Source organism: Pezoporus wallicus, unplaced genomic scaffold (assembly GCF_028554395.1).
Source record: "Pezoporus wallicus isolate ANWC-B61680 ecotype Strahan unplaced genomic scaffold, APGP_CSIRO_Pwel_v1 contig_8705, whole genome shotgun sequence".
NCBI classification, from domain to species: Eukaryota; Metazoa; Chordata; class Aves; order Psittaciformes; family Psittacidae; genus Pezoporus; species Pezoporus wallicus.
This window is the reverse complement of record NW_026638439.1, coordinates 3,084,873-3,107,309: the sequence shown is the minus strand read 5'-3', so window position 1 is coordinate 3,107,309 and position 22,437 is coordinate 3,084,873. Positions and strand designations below refer to the sequence as shown.

At 44.0% G+C, this 22,437-nt stretch overlaps 1 protein-coding gene across 8 annotated transcripts in view; it reads right to left on the bottom strand.

The window, feature by feature from the left end:
* The window catches only part of COL26A1 (collagen type XXVI alpha 1 chain), a 172,119-nt gene that overhangs the window by 51,107 nt on the left and 98,575 nt on the right, over window positions 1-22,437 (bottom strand). For 6 of the 8 annotated variants that reach the window (XM_057410751.1, XM_057410752.1, XM_057410745.1 and 3 more), the window contains exon 4: window positions 2,293-2,334. The exons of the other annotated variants lie outside the window; for them this stretch is intronic. In XM_057410751.1, the coding sequence (XP_057266734.1) occupies window positions 2,293-2,334 (42 nt within the window). The remainder of the gene's footprint in view (window positions 1-2,292; window positions 2,335-22,437) is intronic. 8 annotated transcript variants of the gene reach the window in all.

Here is a 22,437-nt window from a genome sequence, read left to right as displayed (position 1 = left end):
TCATTTCTGAATAGTCATCTCCCCTCCCAGACCTCAGAGAGCAAGTCCCAACTCTATGAGGAGCAATACATCTCTGCATTGCTGCCTGGCTCCATACTTCCAGAGTTGAGCCTACATCCTAAAAAACAGAGTTATCATTTGGAAGTTAAATGATTTAAGAGCAAACCACAGAAGGAAACATCTTCAAACACAGGACAACCAGTGGAATCCTAAGCCAAATTGCTGATATGGCAAACTCCTTGCACAGTCAAAAAACCCCAGCTGACATCCTCTAACCCCCACTGTCAGGTTAGCAGAAGAAGAGCAGCATCAGATAGATTTTGCATGGATGAAGCCTTAAAGGTGCACAGAAGAAACCACAAAATAATCTACTATCTTGTCTCCTCAGAAGGCAGTGCATGGTGTGCAGGTGGCAGAGCTACCCCTGCCCTTTACAGACACAGAACAGGGCAGCTATTGAAAAGGGCACAGCCACCAAGGGAGAAACTGAAGCACAAAGTGGAGAGAGACCAAGGAAACAAATCACCGCTTTAAAACGACAACCCAGAAACCAGACTGGCCTGTGGTGGGACTGATAATAAGAACTGCAGAACATTTAGATGCAAGTCCTGCTGACACAATACTTTCCCACATGTTCTTGGACACATCATTTAGTTCCTCTGCATGGCGGTTCCAATACAAGGGTCAGTGTGGTAAGAAGTGCATTTGTGTGCCAGGACATGCCCAAGGAAAAGAGAGGAATAAGCAACAGCATCCCCAACCATGGAAGAGAACATGAAAGAGAAAAAGGATACAAATAAGTACTGAGGGGTCCTTCCCTCCCAGAGGATTGGGACTGACTTCTGTATCTGGATACTGATTTTCTCCCTGATACAGTAAGAACTAAGAATTGCAAGGAAGGACCTGAAGTCATTACACACTCCCAATGCCCTCTGGTCTCCGCAGTGAGCGCTGGGAATAGGGGTTGGGCATCTTCAGTTCCAGGCTCCCACCCAAGGGATGCAGCACTGCAGACCCCAGCCAGGCTGCCAACTCTGTTTGCTTGGCTATCGCCCACTCTACCTGGGATGAACAACCAGTTCTATGCTGAACAACTGTTTTTAATGAGGAATCAGAAGCAGGGTCTGCAACATCCACGGGCTGAGCACACAGATATGAACTGCAGCTAGAACATGAAGCACGTCTCCAATAGAGGGTGGGGCAGACAGATGCTCATTCTAATTTAAGGCTTCGTAAGAGCTTTTGGGCTATGGGATGCTCATTTTCCTGCTGAGTGTTTGTTCAGCAAGGAGAGCAAAGATGCAGATCACAGTGAGCTCTTCATGCCCTTGCATACCACTGCTTGCCTTTCAGAGTAACTTGTCTGCTCAGCACATGTGCTGCTGCTCCAAAGGTCCCACGATTTTCCTCTTCCACTAAACCTGCACATGGCTATCAGGTACAAAGACTCCAATGTAAATTCCTGCTTCTTCTTGATTACCATCACTGGAGATATATGGTTGAATTGAAAAACTTGCTTGAGCTTTTCCACATGCACCCTAGCACTTGCAAGCCACTTTTACCATCGGTTTGGAGACATACTGTTCATGCACTAGCAGGCAGTAAATAAGCTCCCATTCACTCTCAACTTTTAAAGCCATTTGAGTTTCCCAGGGGAGGTTGTTCAGAGACACAACACTAGCATCACAGAAACACTCAGATATGAGGAGACACCAGGCTGCGAATGTCAAGGGCTGATGAACCTCTCTGCTCACAGGCAGCCTGCAATTGCAACGGGGTCACAGCCACCTTCCCTCTGAGCGCTCTGCAGCACTCTCCTCATCGAGCTGATCCCCTTTCTGGCTCTTCTCAACAACAGCACCCCCAAAGATTGAAGAGGAGCATGAGCAGGTCGGGAAAAACAGGGGGGTGGGTTTTATTTGCACGAAGGAGAGCACAACAGGCGCTGTGGGACAGACCCAGGGTCTGTGGGGCCTGGTGTCCCCTCTCAGACACTGACCCAAGGGAAAACAAGGAAAGTGGAAGCAGAATAGCCCTTCCCAGGTGTTCATCAGGTGCTGCCTGGGCAATTCCCTGAGCCTGAAAGGAGCAGGGCATTTCCAGCTCCTCTTTTCCTTGCCCTCTGGGTAGTGGAGGGAAGCAGAGGCGAAAAGCAGAGACTCGCAGACCCCCTCCCATATGCTTTCCCCCATAAGCAAAGGGCATCCCAAGCCGCCATGGCCCCCCACCCAGGAGCACATCCCTCTTTGGGGAGGCTCTGCTTTTCCATGACATTCAATGTTGCCCACTTACGGTCCTGGTTGGGAAAGGAGCCGTGCTGGCGGCCAGATGAACCTGTGGGGGGGAGACAAGGCAATTATCACTGGGAACGTGTCAAACCCTCGCCTGCACAGCACTGCTTCAGCAGAGAAAACGTTTACTCAGCTTGTGGAGCAAAACGTGGTAAGGAATGAAAGCGCCTTTGCTCTCCCTGCTCAACTCGTCTGCACTCTGCCAGCACTTCTCCCTTCCCACCCACAGCAGTCCTGCAGGCACAGACGCACACACTCGTGCTCTAAGTGCTGAAATAAGCCTGTAAAAGAGCCCCGTGCCGCTATTGGACATGATGCTTCCAAGAAATACAATCACAGAAAAACCTACCGAATGGAACAGGTTGCAGCAATCCGTTCTGGTTGAATGGAAAAGAGGTTTGGGGTGGGTTTGGAGGGGGTTTTGGATAATGGCTCTCACTGCATCAGTTGCATGCTATGGGGAAAAAAGTGGTCCCAGGTTGAAGGAGGGAGAGCAGCTGCTGTCGTTTTGGTTGAGCCATGGGAAGAAGAACCCAGCACCCTCCCAGTGGCTGGTGCATAGGTTTGTGATAAGGAGAAGGAATCAAGGGGAGGGGCAAGCCCTTTAGCAGCATCTTCTAATGTTCAGAACAGCAGAGTACACTTTAGCCTGTGAGGTGGGCTGGTTACCTTGCCTCTGCAGATTTTTCTATCTCCAAGTATAAAACCAGAGATGACGGCTCCAACTGCCTTTGCAAACCAGTCTGAGGTCTGTGAAGACCTAATTATTTAAGTCTGTGAACCACAAAACACTTTCATGTGGGAAGCACAGTCTATGAGCAAATCAGCATCTGTTTTCTTGCAGAAAAGGGTAAAAAGGAAAAATGCTAAGAAAGCTGAGGAAATAACTGTCTTAGTACCAAAAGTTTCCCACAGCACTGGAGGATGACGGTCACATGGGAGTGATGCATTAGTCATGATCTGCACATATAAAACCATCTTGAAGATACTAACTACAAACAACTGTTACAAGATTTTACAAGAGCGCGTTTGTTGTACTAGTGTCGAGAAACATCACATTAAAAACAAACAAACAAGATCAGATAATTGCTTTGGATATGGTTTGTGTTAGTTTGGGGTCCTGGGTGGTTTTGCACATATGCCTAGAAAGCTCAGCAGCAGGCTTAGTTCATTGTCCTCCTATTCATCTTCACTGGAACAGCGGATGTTGGTGCAATTACACCAGTGCTAATCTGGACAAGGCCTGGAGTCCCTTAAGACCCTCAAATACTCACTAAACTCCACAGGAGTGATATTTTAATATTGCTCCAGCTCTTCTGTGCCACCTCCAGCTTTGGAGGAAAGCTCTGGTCCATTGGGGGAAGTAAATAGAGACTTGGCTGCTGGTGTGACTCCCAGCAGATGTTTTCATAATACTGGGCAAGCATGGGACATGTGGATGAACAGAAAACTGCCCTGAGTGGACACCAAGCCTATCTTACTGCTTTTTCCTACAGCAATTGCATCTCAGAGGCACTTGCCCCAAGCTCCTCAAAGGACTGCCAATGTGAGGAATCTTTTCAGCTGGCAAGGACAGGGTAAATCAGATCAGGGACCCAAGGGGATGTTCCCATAAACTCCCACCATGGCTTTGCTCTGATGAGCAACCATAGAAAGTGTTCTCCTGATGCATCACCCCCTCTTAACTGAGATATTCATTGCAGCCAGGACCCCAGAGAGCTGCACTGATGTGACAGCACTCTGAAAGAGAGGAACTTATCTGGAAGGGAATTAACCCAGATTTTCAGTGCCTTACCAGGTTTGAAGACTTAACATAAGAGCAACCAAGTGCATCCTGCCTGAGGTTTCTGGGAATGGGTGGTCACAGAAAACGGGTAGGAGATACAAGTCACAAGAGAGTGCAACAAGTTTGGTGCTGAAAGCCTTTTGCCTCACTACAGAGCATTCAAACTAACTGCAAGCCATAGCAAAATTCTCAGAACCACAGTTTTGCACTATTAACAAATAATATAATAGCCGCTATGCAATACATTTTCTTCCACTATTCCACCATTAACAGTGGCTACCAACCACTAAGTTTTCTTCTCCTCTGAGAAACAAATAAAGATTCCAGTTTAGTCCTTCCCAGTTAGAATTAGATAAATGCTTTATGCCTCCTGCAAGAACTGCAGAGTCAGCAGAAACACCAAGCACCAAATCCAGAGGGATTACTACCTCAAGAGCCATCTAGAGTTGAAGAGCATCCACAGTGCAGCACAGGAAGGTTTTCCCTTTGCACAACAGTGCCGGGGGAGATCAATGGCATTAAAAAAAATGTTTACAAGGGCTTTTCTGAAACAGCAACAAGAAAGAAAAAGAAACCCCTAAATCATAAGAGTTGTAGAAGAAAGGCCAAAGTCAAAGGTAGAAATGTATTCCACAGCTCTGTGCAGGGAATCCATTCCTGGACAGCTGCCTAAAGCTCTGCATCCGCCTTGTGCTGGCTCAACCCCCACTGCTCTTGGCAGGTGAGACAGAAAATTGGTTCTAAAATGAGCCCTATATTTTATAAGTTTCATAAACATTTTTTTCATAAAAACTCAAATATGAGGTATTCTGCGAGAGCCTGTGCCAGAGAGTAATGTGGGCTAACTTGGAAACACAGTTACCACCTGCTCATGGCAACTACTCTTTTAATCTTCCTTTCTGTTTTATGAGCTGACCCACACTATTTTATTAGCTGACAATTAGTTTAGGTTGATTTAATTAAACAAAATTGATTACAATCCCTCTTTCTTCCAGGGCAAACTTTCTGCAGGACTAAGGGGGTTGAACAACTTGGGCCCTGTGTCAATATACAATACATCAAGCTACAGAGGTCTTTTCCAACCTAAATGATTCTATATTCCAGATCTTTTATCCAAAACTATCAGACAACAGTGCAGGTAAATAACATGGGATGTTGTATGTATTAAGAAGAAAAAGGCACGATCCAGCTTTCTGGTTAAAACCATGGGTGATAGTTTGACATCAGGTAGCACTACTTAAGCTTAACTGGTTTAGGAAGTTGTCGCCTTTGTTTTGAAAATGAGTGTGTCTTCATGTCACAGACGGATAATGGACCAGATCAGAGAGGGACAGCTGAAAAATAACCCAATCTGAATAAAAATCATATTCTTTTTCAGGGAGAGCAACTCCTTAAACCATGTGGCTGCAGAGATAAGCAGCCACAGTGGAACAGAACGGGTTGGGAGGAATAGCAGGAACGGCAAAAGCAGAATTTAACTGCCACAGGACGTTTAGCTGAATGGTTCAAAGGTGAACACACTCTTTGCGTTAGTACTTGCTCTAAAGCTTGAAGTGGATGACAAAAACCTGTTGACATCAACAGGCCAACAGAAGGTCATCTGCAGCTTGAAGACATGCCTCTGAAATAGAGGCTGTACACTAGGCAAGGAAAGCTTTTCTGCAAGTGTTTGCTCTTCTGTCAGCACAGTCACTCGCACCCCAGCATTCAGGCTTAGGTACCGTGTGTTGGCAACATACTGGTCCACAGTGAAGAAGACAGCATGGATAGCTAGCTAGCTTTATTATGTCTTTAAATTCATTTTCATTTGTTGTTGTAACTGGTTTTGGGGTTTACACACACACACCTTTAATATATATCTATATTAATTTAATGTTTATTTTTCACTTCAGAGCTGTACCAAGAAGCAAGCCCTGACTGAGCAAAAGGTCTCAAGTGCAGTACGTACTCAACACGACACACACAGGTAGGTGGTGCTTTAACTGTAAGCTATCAGACTGGGAAGAGATAGTATTCTATCAGCACAGATAGTTATGTTTGGCTCATTTTAAACATTCAAAGCAATAACTGACCAAGATCAGCAGTGTTAACAGCCTTCTGGGTACTGGTCCTCACCCAGCTAAGCTTGAGTGAAACATTCCTGTCCCTGCCCATGGCAAGGGCGTTGAAAACATGATCTTTAAGGTCCCTTCCAACCCAAACCATTATAGGATTCAAGGATGAACTTTCTCATGTCACAATTTCATAAGTCTCATTTTGCAACAAGGCAGAACCCAGTAGTTAATGATATCTGCAGAGGCTGTGGCAACATCTCAGCCCTGGAGGATGGATAAAAATGACTGTAACAGTAGTAGACATGTGGGTGCAGTTAAGTATAGACAATGTTGTAGTCAAATGGCTATTCTAGAAGATATATGTTGCCTTTGACACTTGCAGGGCCTTGAAAAGTGAACCACCACCATTAGTTATAACTCCCTGGCAACAAAAGCTCTAATAATTCTGACTAATTGCCCTGGAAAGTTACCCTGACTGCAAATTTTACAGTTATAAAAATCCAATTTTGGAATTCCACACAGGCCAGGAACATAATTAGGCTCTACATTTTAACACCGTCTTGATCAATGGTGGGGTAATGGAGACCCTTCCAAGAGCTTTGTTTTGAAATGAATGGCGCCATATTGATGAAACAACTTGGACCCAAACCAGAAATTAAATTCAAAGTTGAAACAATGCAGCTGTATTTTATCATCCAGCATTGTCAAGCTCTAACGAAAATAGCTCCTAAACAGAGCCACATGTTTTGCCTGTTGCCCAAAAACTGAAGGTGAATTTTCGAGCCCTTTCCTAAACTGCGAGATGCCAAGATTTTTCAGCTAGAAGTTATTATTAGGACACAACAGTATTTCATATAAGTCTTGACAACGGCTTTGTATGGTTTCTGTAAAAGGAACTTCATTTTTTAAAATCAGAGATGGCTTAGATGAGTGATGCTTCCAAAAAAATGGAACCTCTCATATGGAATTCTTCTTGCTCCATATACATGTGGTACCAGCAAAACTAAAACCTCATTATAATCAGTGGAACAACCCATACAGGGAGGCTAAGCAGGATTCACCCCTCATCCCATGTGTCATTAAGGAACGTTGTCAACTGCCTTCTCATCTCAGGACCTGGACACAGATCTAATGGGGATATATCGTGTTTCAGTGTCACTGAGAAAACTGTACTCACCTCTTAAAGAGTTCTCCAAGTATTAAGACAGATAAAAAAATCCACTTGTTAGTTACAACACTGAGAACCAGATCTTTGATAATACTAGCAAACTGGTCAAGATACAAGGGACACAAAATGAATAACAAGATTTAGTCTTTTTAATATCCAAGGATGGATTTGCACAGCTGGAAAATAAGGGAAAAAAAGCTCTGGTTTTTGGCTTGTAATCTACTCAAATAGCCTAGAGGATTTTAGGGAGTGCAACTCATACAAGTTAAATGGGATTCTACCACATTCATTTACTGGAGTTAAGTATTTAAGATCACAAGATTCAATTCAACATTGAGCAAAAAAACTGAATAGCATGTTAAGTTCTACCAGCCTTTCCCATAAAAGTTTCAGCTCAGTTTTGAATGCCCGTAATCCCAGAAACAGGACAGAAAAAAGCTCCAGGACTGTAACCCTCCAGCTGAATACATTCAATGGCTCAGCCCTCACACATGCTACAAGAATGAGGTATTTTAACTGGATCTCTCAGGAACCTTGCAGAGGGGTGCACGTAACTTTCATCTGGGTCCACCGGATGGAGGAAGGGAGATGAGACATAGAGAGATAAAAAAGCTGAGAACAAAGAGGTCTGCACGGTGCCTCCCGGCCTGCCTCACGCTGGATAAACACCTCTGTCAGAGCCCGAGGTCAGGCTGAAACCTCTGACACTGGCAGCCTGTAAGTCCGAGTGTCTTTTATCTCCCTGTGCAACACAGGCTTCCCAACGGCACAAGAAATGAATTAACTGGGTAGCTCCTGTGGAGTTTCACCCATCACCCACCTTACTCTCATGCTCCTACATGCAAACCATTCCTGCTCTAACAGTGCTGCAAGCTGGACACCGTATGCCTACCAGTATGACAATACAGCATGACAGGAAGGGCTATGTGCAGGCTGTTAACCTGAGAGGACAAGCTGGTAACCCCGACAGTGCTGCACCATGTGGAAATACACCAAGGTCCAAGCCAGATCATGTGGGGATGCTCAACCCTCTGGAGAGATCTCTGTTTCTCTGACTTCCTACCCCACCTTCCCCTCTTCCAAGGGGAAGCCTAGATGATTGGTCTATACAAGTGCTAGATACACAGGTAGATAGGCAGAGGATGCGGTATGGATATTAAGCGCATTACTGAGGCTGGCAGACTCAGAGGTCACATATGCTCCTTGGGCAGACATAAGAAACGCAATTTTTACTCAACCCAATATGTTACTGCATCGCAGTATCATTAAATGCATCATTAAATGCTACCTGAATGTCAGGATGATGAGATGGGTTTTGATGCATTTGCTACTCACATATTGCCACTGCTCAATAGCTCATGAGCATTTTATCACTCTTAGCAGACTAACAAGACTGTAAAAGAAGCAAGATAAACACCTGCCAAATAATTCAGATGTTATAGCCTAGTATGTGAACATGGACTTCACAAGGGCACCATACCTTGCAGCCAAGAGCTTTGCTAAAATGGCTAAAAGAAGGGCTCAGAAAAGGAAGCACCTACCTGTACTGACTGGTCTGTGATGTGGCAAGTTTCCTCTACAATCCTTTCATGGCTAATGAACATCCAACAGTGCTTGATAAAACAGTGTCTGCTACTGATCAAGTACTGGTTGCTTTGTATCACACTTGAATTTAACAGGAAGAAATGTCCAAGAAGATGTATTGTCTAAGTTCAATGTTTTATCAAAACCAGATGAGCACACATAGCCCGAGGTCCTGGTCTACAGCCAAAATATACAAGCAGGAAACTGCAAGCAAGTAGAATGTGACACTTGATTAAAAAAGGGGGTAGTTACCTTTGTGCCAAAAACAAAGGCACTTTGACCATGATGGGACAACTGTATCTGGAACAACTCTGCCTCCTGCAACAGAACACTGTGGTTGCTACAAAGCCTCCTCATGAAAATCCTAGCTCAGACCACCTCTTGCTGATGTACCCCAATGCCTTTTCTTTTACACAGATGTGGATACACGTGCACATACCCTTGTGTCTGTGCCGAGGAAAACTGCTTCCATCACAGCTATTTTTACTTTCTTTGGACTACTACTGAGAAGCTTTCTGAACCATTTCCTTCATGCAATGGCCTTGGGCTTCAGTGAAGAGCTTTGTCCAGTGTTTTCCTCAAAGACATGCCCTTACAGCAGAGAATAAACAAGACAGAACTGCCAGTGTTTTAGCCCTGACTTTTCAAGGACCACCTATGCCCCTCCAACCTGTCCCTTGCTCCACTCTCTTGGCTGCCCCGTTTTAGTCGAAGTCTCTGGTTTTCACTGAAGCCAGCTCTGGAGTCATCGAGACGTGGGAAGATGGAGCTGTGTTTAAGCTGGAATGGACGTGTCTTTTCTGATGTAAAGCCCTAGCTTCTTCTCCAGTTTCATTAGCTCCCAGCTGCTAAGGAAACAAGAGTTCAGTGGTGCTCATTGAACCCACATTTAACTCCCAGGACAGCCAACTCAAAGTACCAGTTGGCTTGCGGACTTCAGATACCTGCCACGTGTATTTAACCAAAGAGAGTCTAAACCATCTGTGACAAGAACATAAGGGGGATATAAGGCACTAAACCATCATCAAGCTATGCTAGCACATTTTTTATGTGGCAAATTGTTGTTTTCAATTAATGTCTAGCAAGAAAACATATACTGAGTGAGTTTGTCACATTCCTGGTAAGGCACAATCCACCACTGCCCACTGAAAAATGCTGCAGGCCAACAGGAAATGTCTCCAATGCCCACAAATTCCTCATTCCTCAACCCCCAACACCATCCCAGTAGTATCCGCCTAGCCCTGTAAAACCAAGCTACATTTTGCCCCATGAAAATCAGCAGCAGAAGCAGCATTTTTCTGGTCATTTGAAGTCATTTTCAGTTGTCTGTCTAGTCAGGGTTAAAAAGTTTCATGGCAAAGGCTTTGCCCCATCCACTGCCATATATTCAATGGCCACAGTCTCCTCAATAACACCTCCCCACTCTCTCCTTGCTGAAAAGTAACATAGCTGTTGGAAAGAACTGGAAAGTAGTTTTTAAGGTTCATTAAACTAGTTCAGAAAGTCACTCTGATTTAAAAAGCCACCTTAATAAAGCCATATTTATAGCTTCTTTCCACAGTCTTCATCCATTTATACAGCTGCAGCTCCTCTGAAAATGAATGTTCAAAGAAATGCAGCTCCAGGCACCCACTCAGAGCCTCAAAAGCCACTGCTGAGTTGCCCAAGATTTTACTAATGAAATTTGTCTTCAGTGATATAAATTGAGAAGTCAAACCAGAAACCTGCTCACAATGTACTGCAGTGGGATTTCCAACCTGCACCTTAACTCTGAAGGAAAGAGTTCCACATGACCTCTGATTGCTGGAGGGAGATAAGGGAAGAAACAGGGCAAGCAGGTGTTGAAACTTCTTAGAAACCTGATCGTGCCCTGGGGTATTCCCATTGCTCAGAGAAACAGATGCTCCATTTCTGATTCGGAGATCAGAGTAGCCACTTGATGACTTCCAGGAGAACAGGTCAACTTCCAGCCATCTCCTTCCATGGCCTCTCACAAAAGGCCATTCTCTGATCTAAAGCTTTCACAAAAGCTCTCTTTTTCCAGTGAAAAGAGATTTCACTTCCCACTGAGGTGCAAGATAACCCAAGGAGAAGCAGCCAACTGCAAGAGCACAACACACCAAGAGCTGCTCTCAGGATGCTGCTCCCAAGTGTGGCGGTGAGATTCAAGATAGAGTGCACATGAAAAAGCATAAATAAATTTCCTGTTAGTGCTTGGGTTACAGCCTTCCTGCTCACCCAGAAAGGTCAGAAGTCGAGACCAGAAATAGGGGGTAAATTCGGAGTTGCTGAACTCTTGTAACAACCAAAAGCAACAGGAGCTTCATGTTCTATGTTACGCAACACTAGAACTAGGATAGCATCAAAAGATGCACAGAACACTTAATAGGAGGTATTTGCTTTCCTACACTGCTGCCCTTGAGCTATAGCAGACTCTAAGGCTTTACAAGCTGGTTTCAGCATGAAGAAGGAATACACTGCACAGAACCTGGGGAAGCAATCAGGCATGTACAGCCTCCTGGTAAGAAAGCTCTCCAAAACCCAGCACTCTGTTTTAAATAAGCAAGTTCTCTCCAGTCTCAACTGGAGCAGGGCAATCAAAGTCTGGAACAGCACCACCAGCTCTGACCACACCACAGATCCCTTGTTCCACACTGCAGCCCACTCTTCCAGTCCTTTGGAATGGCAGGTCTCATGCCATTAGTGAAGGCGGTGCACAGCGCCAGGGGCAAGCATGTTTGGCAGAAGGCTTACCCCATGAAGCTTGGTAAAAATCAGCAGGCATCAAGGCAAATACTCAGCTGCTATCAGAAAATGCTAGCTGAGTAGCCCTTCTATAGGGAGAAGGAATAAAGCTGGGAGAGAAAAGATTTCAGCTGTTAGTAACTGTTCCTTACATAAGACACACTTCGCCAAATCTATCAGTGCAGCACTTCTTGGAGGTCTCCATTATTCCCATGCAGAAAAGGGAATGTTTAGGGCTGCAGAAGCTGCCATCTGGCAGGTCCTGCTGTGTCTGTGAGTTTGTTCAACACTTCCACAGGGCCCTGCTTGAGTGGTCTCTGGGTGCTACTGAAGCACTGCTGTTTAATACCAGAACAACTTGCGAAGTCAATTAGTACACAAGCAAAGCTGGAGTCATATTTGCCCTTTTTTTTCTTAATTCAAAACCACAAAAACTTACTTAAGGGCCAACAGATAACAAATAGGACAAGAGACAAACATGTTACCAGTGAATGGGGAGAGAATCATTCTGAGCTTGCAATGTAACGTGTTGACTGAGATACGCTAGGAGGGGACTGAGCAGCAAATGCCTGTAAGACCAGCGAGGCTAATGAGAACAGCAGGACAGGGGATGTCTTCAACAGCCAGACTCCACATCCTAAACCTCTTCAATTTCAGTCACTATGAAATTCCAGTGCTTCTCTGATAACATCTAGAAGGCAAACATTACCACAGCACAATCTCCAAGGAAGCAAATTTCAATATTGAAATGACCTTTGAAATATTTGCCTACATCACTTTTGCCAAGAAACTTGGGCAGTTTCATCCTTCCTTATTGCTAATTCCCAGCTTTTGGCACATAGCACCCACGTTAGGTTGTTATTATTAGTAGCAGTATTTTAAATTAGTGCTTGAGAATCCATTTGTCCTTTGGTATTTGAAAGGAAAAAAGAAATATTTAAAAGAATCAAACAAAAACTATCCCTCACTCCGAATGAGCCTTCACTAGCTGGCGTGCCTGGATTCAATCTATAGCTCCTCAGAAATCACAAGCCACTGGAAGATTAACTCAAAGTCATGGGATGGGAATGCATATGGAATTCTCATTGTGCTTACAGGAGGGTAAATGACATCTTTCTAATTGCTGAAGCTGGATTGATGTTTCAGTGGCTGAAGTTTCTGCCCAGCCACCTCCTGTTTGCACGAGGAGGGAGAGACTGCTCCATTTCCATCAGCCTATGCACCAGACTGTGTCCTCACAGCAGAGGTAGGTGGATCTTCCTCAATGCTAATGCTGCCCATGGTTTTGTGAAGTGAATGCATCCTCCCTGCTCTCTTCCCTGGACAATGAGTATTACTGACAAGGTTACAGCTCCCCAAGGACACAGACAATTGCTTTCTTATTTCACACCCCTTGGATACATGCATCTAACACCAGATGTCCATGGAATATTTCATTCTACAGAGGGCTACCAACTTCCCTCATCGTTTTTCAATTAACAAGTGATTATGTTTAACGTTGGCCATGGGGTGTTGTGAGCACACTGTGAACAGTCTCAGAAGGGAAGTTGTGCCAGTGTCACACCTCATGCAAGCACATTGACAAGCACTTGAAAAACAATCAGTATTCAGAGCAGTTTCTGTGTCCTTTCCCCAACATAAACCAAGACCACCTCAGATTTGGACAAACAACAAAATGCTGCCCAAGCTATGACACTGCTTTGCTACAGCATCTGATGTACCACTCCCCCACGTCACTTAGCCTTGCCTATACTAGTCCAGCTGATTTATTTTGTCATTTAGAGTCTAAATGCATAGGCAAAAGAACCGCAGGATTTTAGGTTCACTGGTGCACAAGGGGATTTGCTCTAATAATACCATTCATCATTACAGAAGCTGGATGTGTGAACGATGATCCCCTAATATCCTCTGGGGAGGGCTTAGAGTCTCAAATTCAACAGAGCATTCAGGGGCTTGCATCTGTAGATCTCAGAAATATGATTAAGTGCCTTAACTAGAGGAAACTGCTTTTTTCTTTCTTCTCTTCTAATGAAGAACTCAGAATTCAGGCTGTAGGAAGGAAAATAAGGGCCTCAAACCAGTTACTAATGCATGAAGAGAGCCTGGAAACCTCATCTTGAGTTTCATCAAGCTACTTGCAATCTATATGGCTATCAACAGATTTTACATCCTCTTGTACCTTAACCTGAGATGCTAAGAGGAAGAAGTCATGCTTACCTTGCACAACCGAGGTTCCCCTGGCCTGGATCAAGCCACACAAAAGGCCAGCAAATACATCAAGATGAACCAAGGGTGGATTTACCCCCTTGCCCATCAGCTCAGCAGACAAGCCTCCCATTCTGAGCATATAAATACAGTTTTACATTAACTGAGTTACCAATGTCATGACTGGTAACTCTTCCATCCTAACTTCCCATTACTTCGCCATGCTTTCACAGGACAAACTGCAAGTTCTACCCAGCAGTGGTAACTGTGTGGGGTTTTCTTCCTTTTTCTTTCCCCTTCTCCCTTAATTCTCTTCCTATAATGAGTTTTAGTTATAAAATCATATTGGTTATGACTGTATGCAAAATGTCCATCAATCAAATCCCTGCAAAGATGAAAAGCCATAAACTGGCAGTGCCTACAACACTGTTCTCCTTTTTATATCACAGCTTTGCCTTGTGGGACATTCAACACCAACAACCTACAGTGCAAAATTCATGGCAAGAAGCACTCTGCTAAAAAGAACTTGAAAACTCAAGCAGAAAACCTGCTTGCAAATTCTTTTAGCTGGTGTTGAAGGAGAAACCTCGATAAGCACCACTGAGTCTAGAAGAGAGGCAACAAAAAGCTCAGCTTCCCAAAGCAGTTATCAGTTACGCCACTCTGACTTAGTTCTGAGTAAAACATCCAGATCAAAGCAGCAAGCTGCTTGAATTTCTCTCTCTCATGGCTTACACTGAGTAGTACTTAATGCAATATGATGTTTTCACCATTGTATTCTAAAGAAAGTCAAGCAACACTGAAATCCTGTTCTCACAGCAAAGTTACTTGGCTGTATTACATATCCTGTGTATGTCATCATACAGATTTAACATATGGGTCATTCTAAGTGTGTGAATTGGGACTAACTTCCTCAAAGCCAGCAGAATTATGCTGCCATATAGTCAAGGTGAGATGAGAAATGGGGCTGGCTGCCTTCATGCCTCACCTATCTGACTGGAACACTGGACTATGTAATGAAGGAGGCTCTTTTTAAGAGGGGAAGAGGTGAGAAGGAAAAGCAATGTAATAGCACACAGAAGAGTTTGTATTTCTTGAGTCTGAACTCACTGCCTACTTGCTTGAGCCATGGAAGGTACTTCAGAAACACTGAGGCATGCTGGCGTTGGAGAGTGTTTCACACTTTGTCCTTGTGTAGGTGAAAAGGAGCTGGAGCAATGGTGTGGTGCCTGCCAGCCCCACCAGACACTGCTATCAATGCCGTATTCCTATGCTTTATCCCTTTTGCTAGCCTAGAGACTACAGCACGTAGCGTAATTCCTGTTACAGGAAGGAGAAGTTAATGCTCAATCTGGAGAAGTCAGGGAGGTATCAAGAGATTTCCAACAGCTGACGGCTGCTCCGGAGGAAAATCCAGCTGCTCCTTTCCATGCAGTGACCTGTTGAAGCTGGAACAGCAAATTTGCAAACCAGTCTGTAGCCATGCCTGGAACAATGGAGCATAAATCAATTGACTTCTTATCTCAGAAAAGCTTATGAGTGTCTCGCTCTGTGCAAGCTTCTCAGGAAAGGGGGGAGCAGAAGGAAACCTTCCAAACGTTCTGCACTAAAAGCACATCTACTTTTTGCAGTCAGAGAAAGGGAAAAAATGAGCAAGAGAATAGTAACTTTTGTCGGACAGAACAAGCAATGATGTCTACAGGGAAGCAGGAAAAGTTCTCTAGATGCTGGCACTCGCCCTTTGTTGAAGATTGCAGGAATTCAACCACTTACCTGTACAGCTCTGATTGGCAAAGACTTTCTGTTTGAGCACAGCCAGTGATTTCCCTCACGGGAAAAATCCACTGAAGAGTAACTGGTTCTGCTAATAACAGCAGAGAGCCTGCACTTATGGTCTCAAAATGATGCTTGCCCAAAGTAATGCCAGTTCTAACCCCAAAAGCTAGTGTCTTCCCCAGCCAACAGACAGGCTGGCAGGGAGAGGACAGGGAGCTGACTTCAGCTACACTGCCAAGCTGGACTTCCTCTGAAAGGATGCAACTTCAAACAAGTGTTAATGCCTGGAACATCTTTGAAATGCTTTTACATTTTATGTGGACACTGACCAGTGGCTGTAGCTCCAGGACGTTCTGCAAAGGTTGTGGGAAAGGAACTTTAAGAGGCTTGCAGCAACATTAGACAGCTACACTTGTAGGCAAAGATCTCAATCAAACACCAGAATGAAAACTTTAAGGGCTACTGAAAGTTGCTTACATATGATGACTGGAAAGGTATCTTCTTGCAGACCGGTGCAAAGCCAAAGTCAAGCCTGCTGCTTTTAGTTGGGGCTAAATCATACATGAAAACAGTGCAGGATGTATAGACAAAAGAGCAGTTATGACATGAAACAAATGTCTCCTGAATTCAGTCATTTCCCACTGGGAGTAAAAGTTAATCACATAACCTAAAGAGCAGGCAACTTCATTTAAAAGCAAACCATTCTTGAAAGAGAAAAACTAGATCTTTGCCTGTCCTTACATTCTGACATTAAGACCATCATTTGTTTGACCTCTGTGTCACTTAAGAGAGGGAAAAATAATCATCACTAACATAAACCAGTACTGCTACAGACACTTGTAATGCATTTATCTTACGGTTTTATAAAGTATTTCTTCCAAGAACTCTACTAAATATCTAGTTCCTTCTTAACCAATCAGAGGGCCTTAGTGAAAAGAAAGACCAACACTTGAAATCCAAAATTCTTAATTTTGGACTAAGTTTTCACATGAAAACTGCTAAGTCAGGGGAAAGAACAAAAGAAGGCAATGCAGTAACTTTTAAATTTAGACTAAATGTCAGCTCTTTGCCTTAAAAACGTCAAAGGCAAATGTTCAAACATCCTCCCTAACACTAATTTTATTAATACTGTCAGCAATTCTTCGTATCTCAATCTAAGACAGTGAGTCAGGCAGCAAATCAATCCAACTGCCAAACCTCCAGAGGGAAAGAAACAACAGAGGAAGCAGGCCAAAGAGATTGCTGATAATGGATATTTAGTCTTTACGTGGGACAAATACTTTGCTACTTCCTCACACTCCTTTTGCTCTGTTACACTGGGGGCACTCAGTTAGTTGTGGTTTAAATGTCTAAATATAGCCATTTAGATTACACTGCTTAAGATTTTTATGTGGGAAGAATTCTTGCCTTCTACTCCCTGAGTGGATTGCCAGCTGACTCACAGGATGTCTCACCAAGTTTGGGGTCTGGGACTTTCCTGGGAACAAGCAATAGTGTATGGTGAGTAAACCTGAGGGCTAGGTCAGGTAACGCTGTGCTTCCTGAGCTCCTTTCTTCTTGCAGGCACTGACCATGAGCACACCCCTGTGACCACACCTGCAGGTCCCCATTATAGCAAAGAGCTAACCCCACACTTCAAGACTCAACAATCTCCTGACAGTGACACTGAAGATCATTATGGCTGAGACCACAGGAGTCACCTGAACAAGCTACAGAAACAGTCTGGCCAGGAAAACAGTTTATTCCTTTTCTCTTGGTGGTAGAAAAGAAACCAGATGATGGGATTTACATCCTGGACAAAGAGAACACGTCCAGCATGCTGGGGCCCTTAGAGCCACTCCTGACAGTTTTGATTTTACCAGCCTGACAGGATGTGATGGCACATACTGACATCCTATTCCCCCCAGAGAGACATGTTTCTGCTGAAGCACTGCTCTCTGCAAGACATCAGTCACTGCCTACATTGCAAGTGTAGGATTTACATGCCCTGATTTAGGCAACTGGAAACTAGAGACTGAAGTCCAAGCTAGTCCCCCTGGCTTTTCTTCTCACTCAAAGAGCGGGGGACCCATGTTGCTCTGACAGACCTCCAAGCTTGCCGAGCCTGGAGGAAACCCGATTTCTGCGCTGTGTGGGGAGCATAGCACATTCCAGCTTTCACATTTCCACCCAAGGAGCTCAGAGCCATACATGATATACGTTAACCTTTGCTTTTTTTTGCTACCAACTTTTTATTCATGCCTCCAGCATATAAAAGATTTTCAGCTCTTGAACTGAATAGGCAGCTGGGGTTTCCAACGCAGCACTAATGAAAAACGCAATGCAGGAGAGATTGAGACCTGCTGCACACCCAATGGCAAATAAACACAACCTGCGTTTTCTTGCCAGCATTGTTTTTTCTGCTTGGTTATGTTTAGTTAAGGGACTAAGGAGAAGCTTCTCCACATGCCTGCACGTGGAGGTTTTCTTTCCCTTTCATGTGGGAATGGTGCTCATGCTTGATTTGCACTGACCCTTCTTCCCACACAATGCCAGATCTCTATCGCCTTGGCTACAGGCCACACGTTGTGGTTTGAAACGTGGTCCCTCAGGTAATTATGCGAGGAACATTTACATGGAAATCGATGGTACAAACTCACAGCTGTCAGCCTGGGCTCCAGTTGTGGCTGAGCCAGAAAGGGATTCAAAGAGAAAAGTCAGCTTCTAAATATAAATTGAGGGTTGGGGTGGTTTTTTTTCCTTCCTCCTTATGGATTTTCAAGAGGCAGAAGTGAGGGAAAGGTGAAAAGTGGTTCTTCTTGATGGGAGAAACCTTAGATCCCTGAAGATGTCCAAAAATGTTGATTAAATGACTTGGTGCCTTCAGCTGCTATCATACAGAACCAGGCACTGTTTCAAAGGGAAATTGCACAGAGACCAAAGCATATGCTCATTGGCATGACAGATCAAGTCATCTGTTAAAAGTATTTGGATTTCTTTGAGAAAGTTACACCAGATATTGTGTAAAAGTGCTGCAGTAAAAAGAATTCAGTAAACCCAAGCACAAAGTGCAAAACTAATAGGTAGGATATCTGATGATTCAGTATGTTGTTTCTTAGCTGGGCCTCCAGTGCCTGCAACCCTGGGGCTTTCTCTTGCCATACTTGGGTTGGCTTCAATCAATGTCCATAAGATCCTTTTTCCAGTTTTCCCAGTTTCTTTCATACTTTGTTTGTGGGGGGTGTAAAATCCACATTGGTACAGACTTACCCAGCTGGGAGACTGTTTTTGGGGTGGAGCAAGGTAGTGCTAGACGTGAAATGAAAATGAAAAATGAAATGAAAATGAAAAGATTTCCTTATTTTCAGAGAAGTTTTATGATGTGCCACTCACAAACACTCCATCCAAAGGACAAAACCTTCCCAATTATTCACTTATCAAGGCAATTTAAAAGTTTCTGATTACCTGAGCTACAGTAATCTTGAGAGCACTTAGAGAGTCTTCTGGTGAGCTACGGGTGAACATGTTCAAGAGGTTCTGAAGGGCTATGTAAGACCAGAAGTCTAGGCAGAGAGGAAGCGTGATGCTTATCTTTAAACAGGGAAAACAGAAGCCAACCATTTTTATATCAGTACCCAGAAATATGCAGCAGTAAATAATCAGACTATTTATAAGCATCTGGAAGATACCAATCAAATCACTTAACAGCCAACATACATCTGTCAAGAACAAATCACGTCAAACTAATCTAATTTCCTTCTATGCTGAAATACCAGGCCCCTTGAGGACAGAGTCAAACAGTAGTTTGCACATATCTTAATTCTGGTATGGCTTCAGTCCTAGGGGTTTTTTTGTGGTGTTTTCATAAGGTAACTAAGGATGCAGAGTCTGTTACAGAGAATGTGGGCAAACAGAATCTCACATGGCAGCTACCAAAGTTCCCCTGTCAAAGGGTGTACTTGAATGAGGCTCCATAGGCTCCCCCTCGATCCAGGTTCTGCTCTGAGTTTTAAGAACAGTGAAAATAAAGAAAAAAAGCTCTAATACAAACTAGAAAAGTTATACAAAGAGAATAATAACACAGTAATGAGAAGATATTAATGTTTGTATTGAACGAACCATACAGCAAGAATCCACAGTATAATTTGGGGCAAAAAAAGGTTTTCAAATCAGAGGAGTTGCCTGAATAAAGAGAATGACTTTCAAATGAGCAAGAATGACAAGTTTGACCAATTACATCTTCATAGGATGAGCACTGGCCCTGAAGAAGAGGTCCTCACATTGTAGAGGGTAACAAGTTAAACTTTAGATAGCAATACCACACTATCAGGACCAAGGTGAGCCCCACACAGGGCTGGACGATGGGCACACAGACCACAGCAATAAGGGTAAAGCCCCAGGTAAAGCCTCAGCTATACACTGTCAACCCTACTCTTAACTGTTGCCTGCATGAACCCTTAAATACTTACTGACTTTCTGATAGCAGACTAGGAACGCAGCAGTGGCTCTGGAGTAGAACAAGGAATGCTAGGTGCCACAGGCTGATGTTGCCCCTTACTCACTGCTGCAGGCTGGAAAAGCACAGGCAAGCATCTCATCATTCTGCACATCCCAAAGGAAGCCCCACCAATGCAGAGCTTCCTGACAGCTCCTGGCCTCTCTCTGGAATGTGTTTAATTTAAAAGAGAAAAAAAGGGAAAGAGGTGGGAGCAGGGGGAACAGAAATGAAGAAAGATTCCAGGCCCAAGATTTATGTAGAGCCAGGTCAGTGGGAAGAGGGGAATTAATAACTAAGGGTTATGGGGTTTTGTGTGCAGATGATGATAACTGGGCTTCACATGGAAATTCACAAGATATAACTGGTAACGGGGGTTGAACATGAAGCAACCAAACCCATCTGTGTGGCTGGATCCAAAACTGATGCTCGGTGATAACCAGGGCAAGTACATTCCTTTTCCCTGTTTCTTTTTCCAGACAGGGATGAGTTTGAGGTTGTATGGGGTTGGGGGGATGTGCGTGTGCAATTTGCTTCTTCCAGTATCTTCCAACGGCAGATCTGGGAAGAAGCAAAGACTACCCCTAATTCTAACCAGTTGTTCAAGGGATCAAAACTGAAGCAATAACAAGATCTTAAAATAACATAATTAAATGCACTAATAGCAATGAACATAAACAATTCCTGTCACCTTTATATCCACATCCCCCATTCTTCACCTCAAACAGGAACGAGAGCAGCCACATTGTGGCCACAGAGCCTCTGAGCCAGGCTGAAGCCTACACTGCAGCTCAGGGGGTGAACTCTCAGACCTCTATAAACTGCTCATGAGGAATGCAAGCGATCTACAGTCACTGATTGACTAAAAATCAATCAATTGATCCAATTTCTGCCACAAACAGAGAGTGACATAAAGATACAAATGCGAAGGTGCACGAAAGCCTCAGTTTTAGAGAACGGAAGGCTTGGATAAATCAGCCCTTTCAGTTTCTGCTCCGTGTGAACAGAGCAGACAGGGCAACAGCTTCACATTTCAGAGCATGAATACTTATGGCCTTTCTTAGGGGGAAGTAATTAAAAACCCCACTGAAATACAGGAACACACTCAATCATTCTGAAATCATTTCACCGAGCGTCACCCACCCTGAAGAACGTTCCATCTACCACGGCAGACCTGACACCAAGAAAGCATTTCTTTTTCTCCTCTTTCTTTTCTTCTTTCTGGAGATAAGCATTACAGCCTGAGCCAGCCAGGGGAAAGAGAGATGTTCAGACTCTTTAATCAGTGAAACACCAGACTTCTTTATTAAACTCTGTTACGGAGGAGTCTCGTGTTTGAAAGTGATGAAGGCTGCGTATTCCCACTCTCGGGTGGCCTGTGCCTTTCATTACAGAGTCCCAGTGCTCTTTGACTCCAAGCTAAAAGCTCACATTACTTGAAGATGACCTCAACTGAAGTATCGTCTGCTGGGTTAGTTAGCAGCTGTCAGGCACCTTGCTCACAAAGCTGACATTTGGTATTCCCCTGCAGTCTTTATTAATGATATCCCAGGAAAAGCACAATAGCATCCTGTATCTCAGTCAGACACTAGAAAGCCCACACCAAGAGACGGTCCAGCACAAATACTGGGTATGATAAAGGCAAAGGAGCTCTGCCTGTGCTTTTTTCTTTTCTTTATGATAAAGAGAAACTCAATTACAAAGATTTAAAAGAAAGGCAGCTTGGTTTTATGGCTTTTGGAAGCCAGAAAGGAATCAGATTAAGAAGAAATTGCTTAATTTATTATGTATGTTTCAATGAATCTTGCAGCCCTAGCATCTGAACAACCTATAAATATTATCCCCCCCCAATTCCCTGTGAAACAGGAACATGTAATCCCCATTTTACATCGAGGGAAACAAAATGCCGTGACAGAGATCACAGAGTCTGTGGCAGAGAACTGCTACAGTGTGTAGTAAAGCTGTGTAACAGCTTGCCACGGATGTTATCCTCTAATGCCACGCCAGGGACGTTGCACTTGACCAAATTCTTCCTTCACAGATTCAAAAGGGCTGGATCAAGTCACAGAAAAATCTGTTGAGAGCTATGAGATGGAAAGAAACCAGCTCCTGGCTAAGGACATGCCTGAGACACGGCTTGCTGGATGCAGGCTAGCAGAGCAGTCAGAAGTATTGCTACACACTTGTCTTTGTACTCACCCTTTTCCATAGGTATCCTGGCCACTGTCAGAGACAAGAACCAGGGCTAGATGGATATTTGATCTGATCCAATGTGACCAGTATGATCCCTGTGTCTTCATTCTCCACCTGCTATCCTCAGCTTCCAAGATAAGGATAACTGATGAGGATTTTTC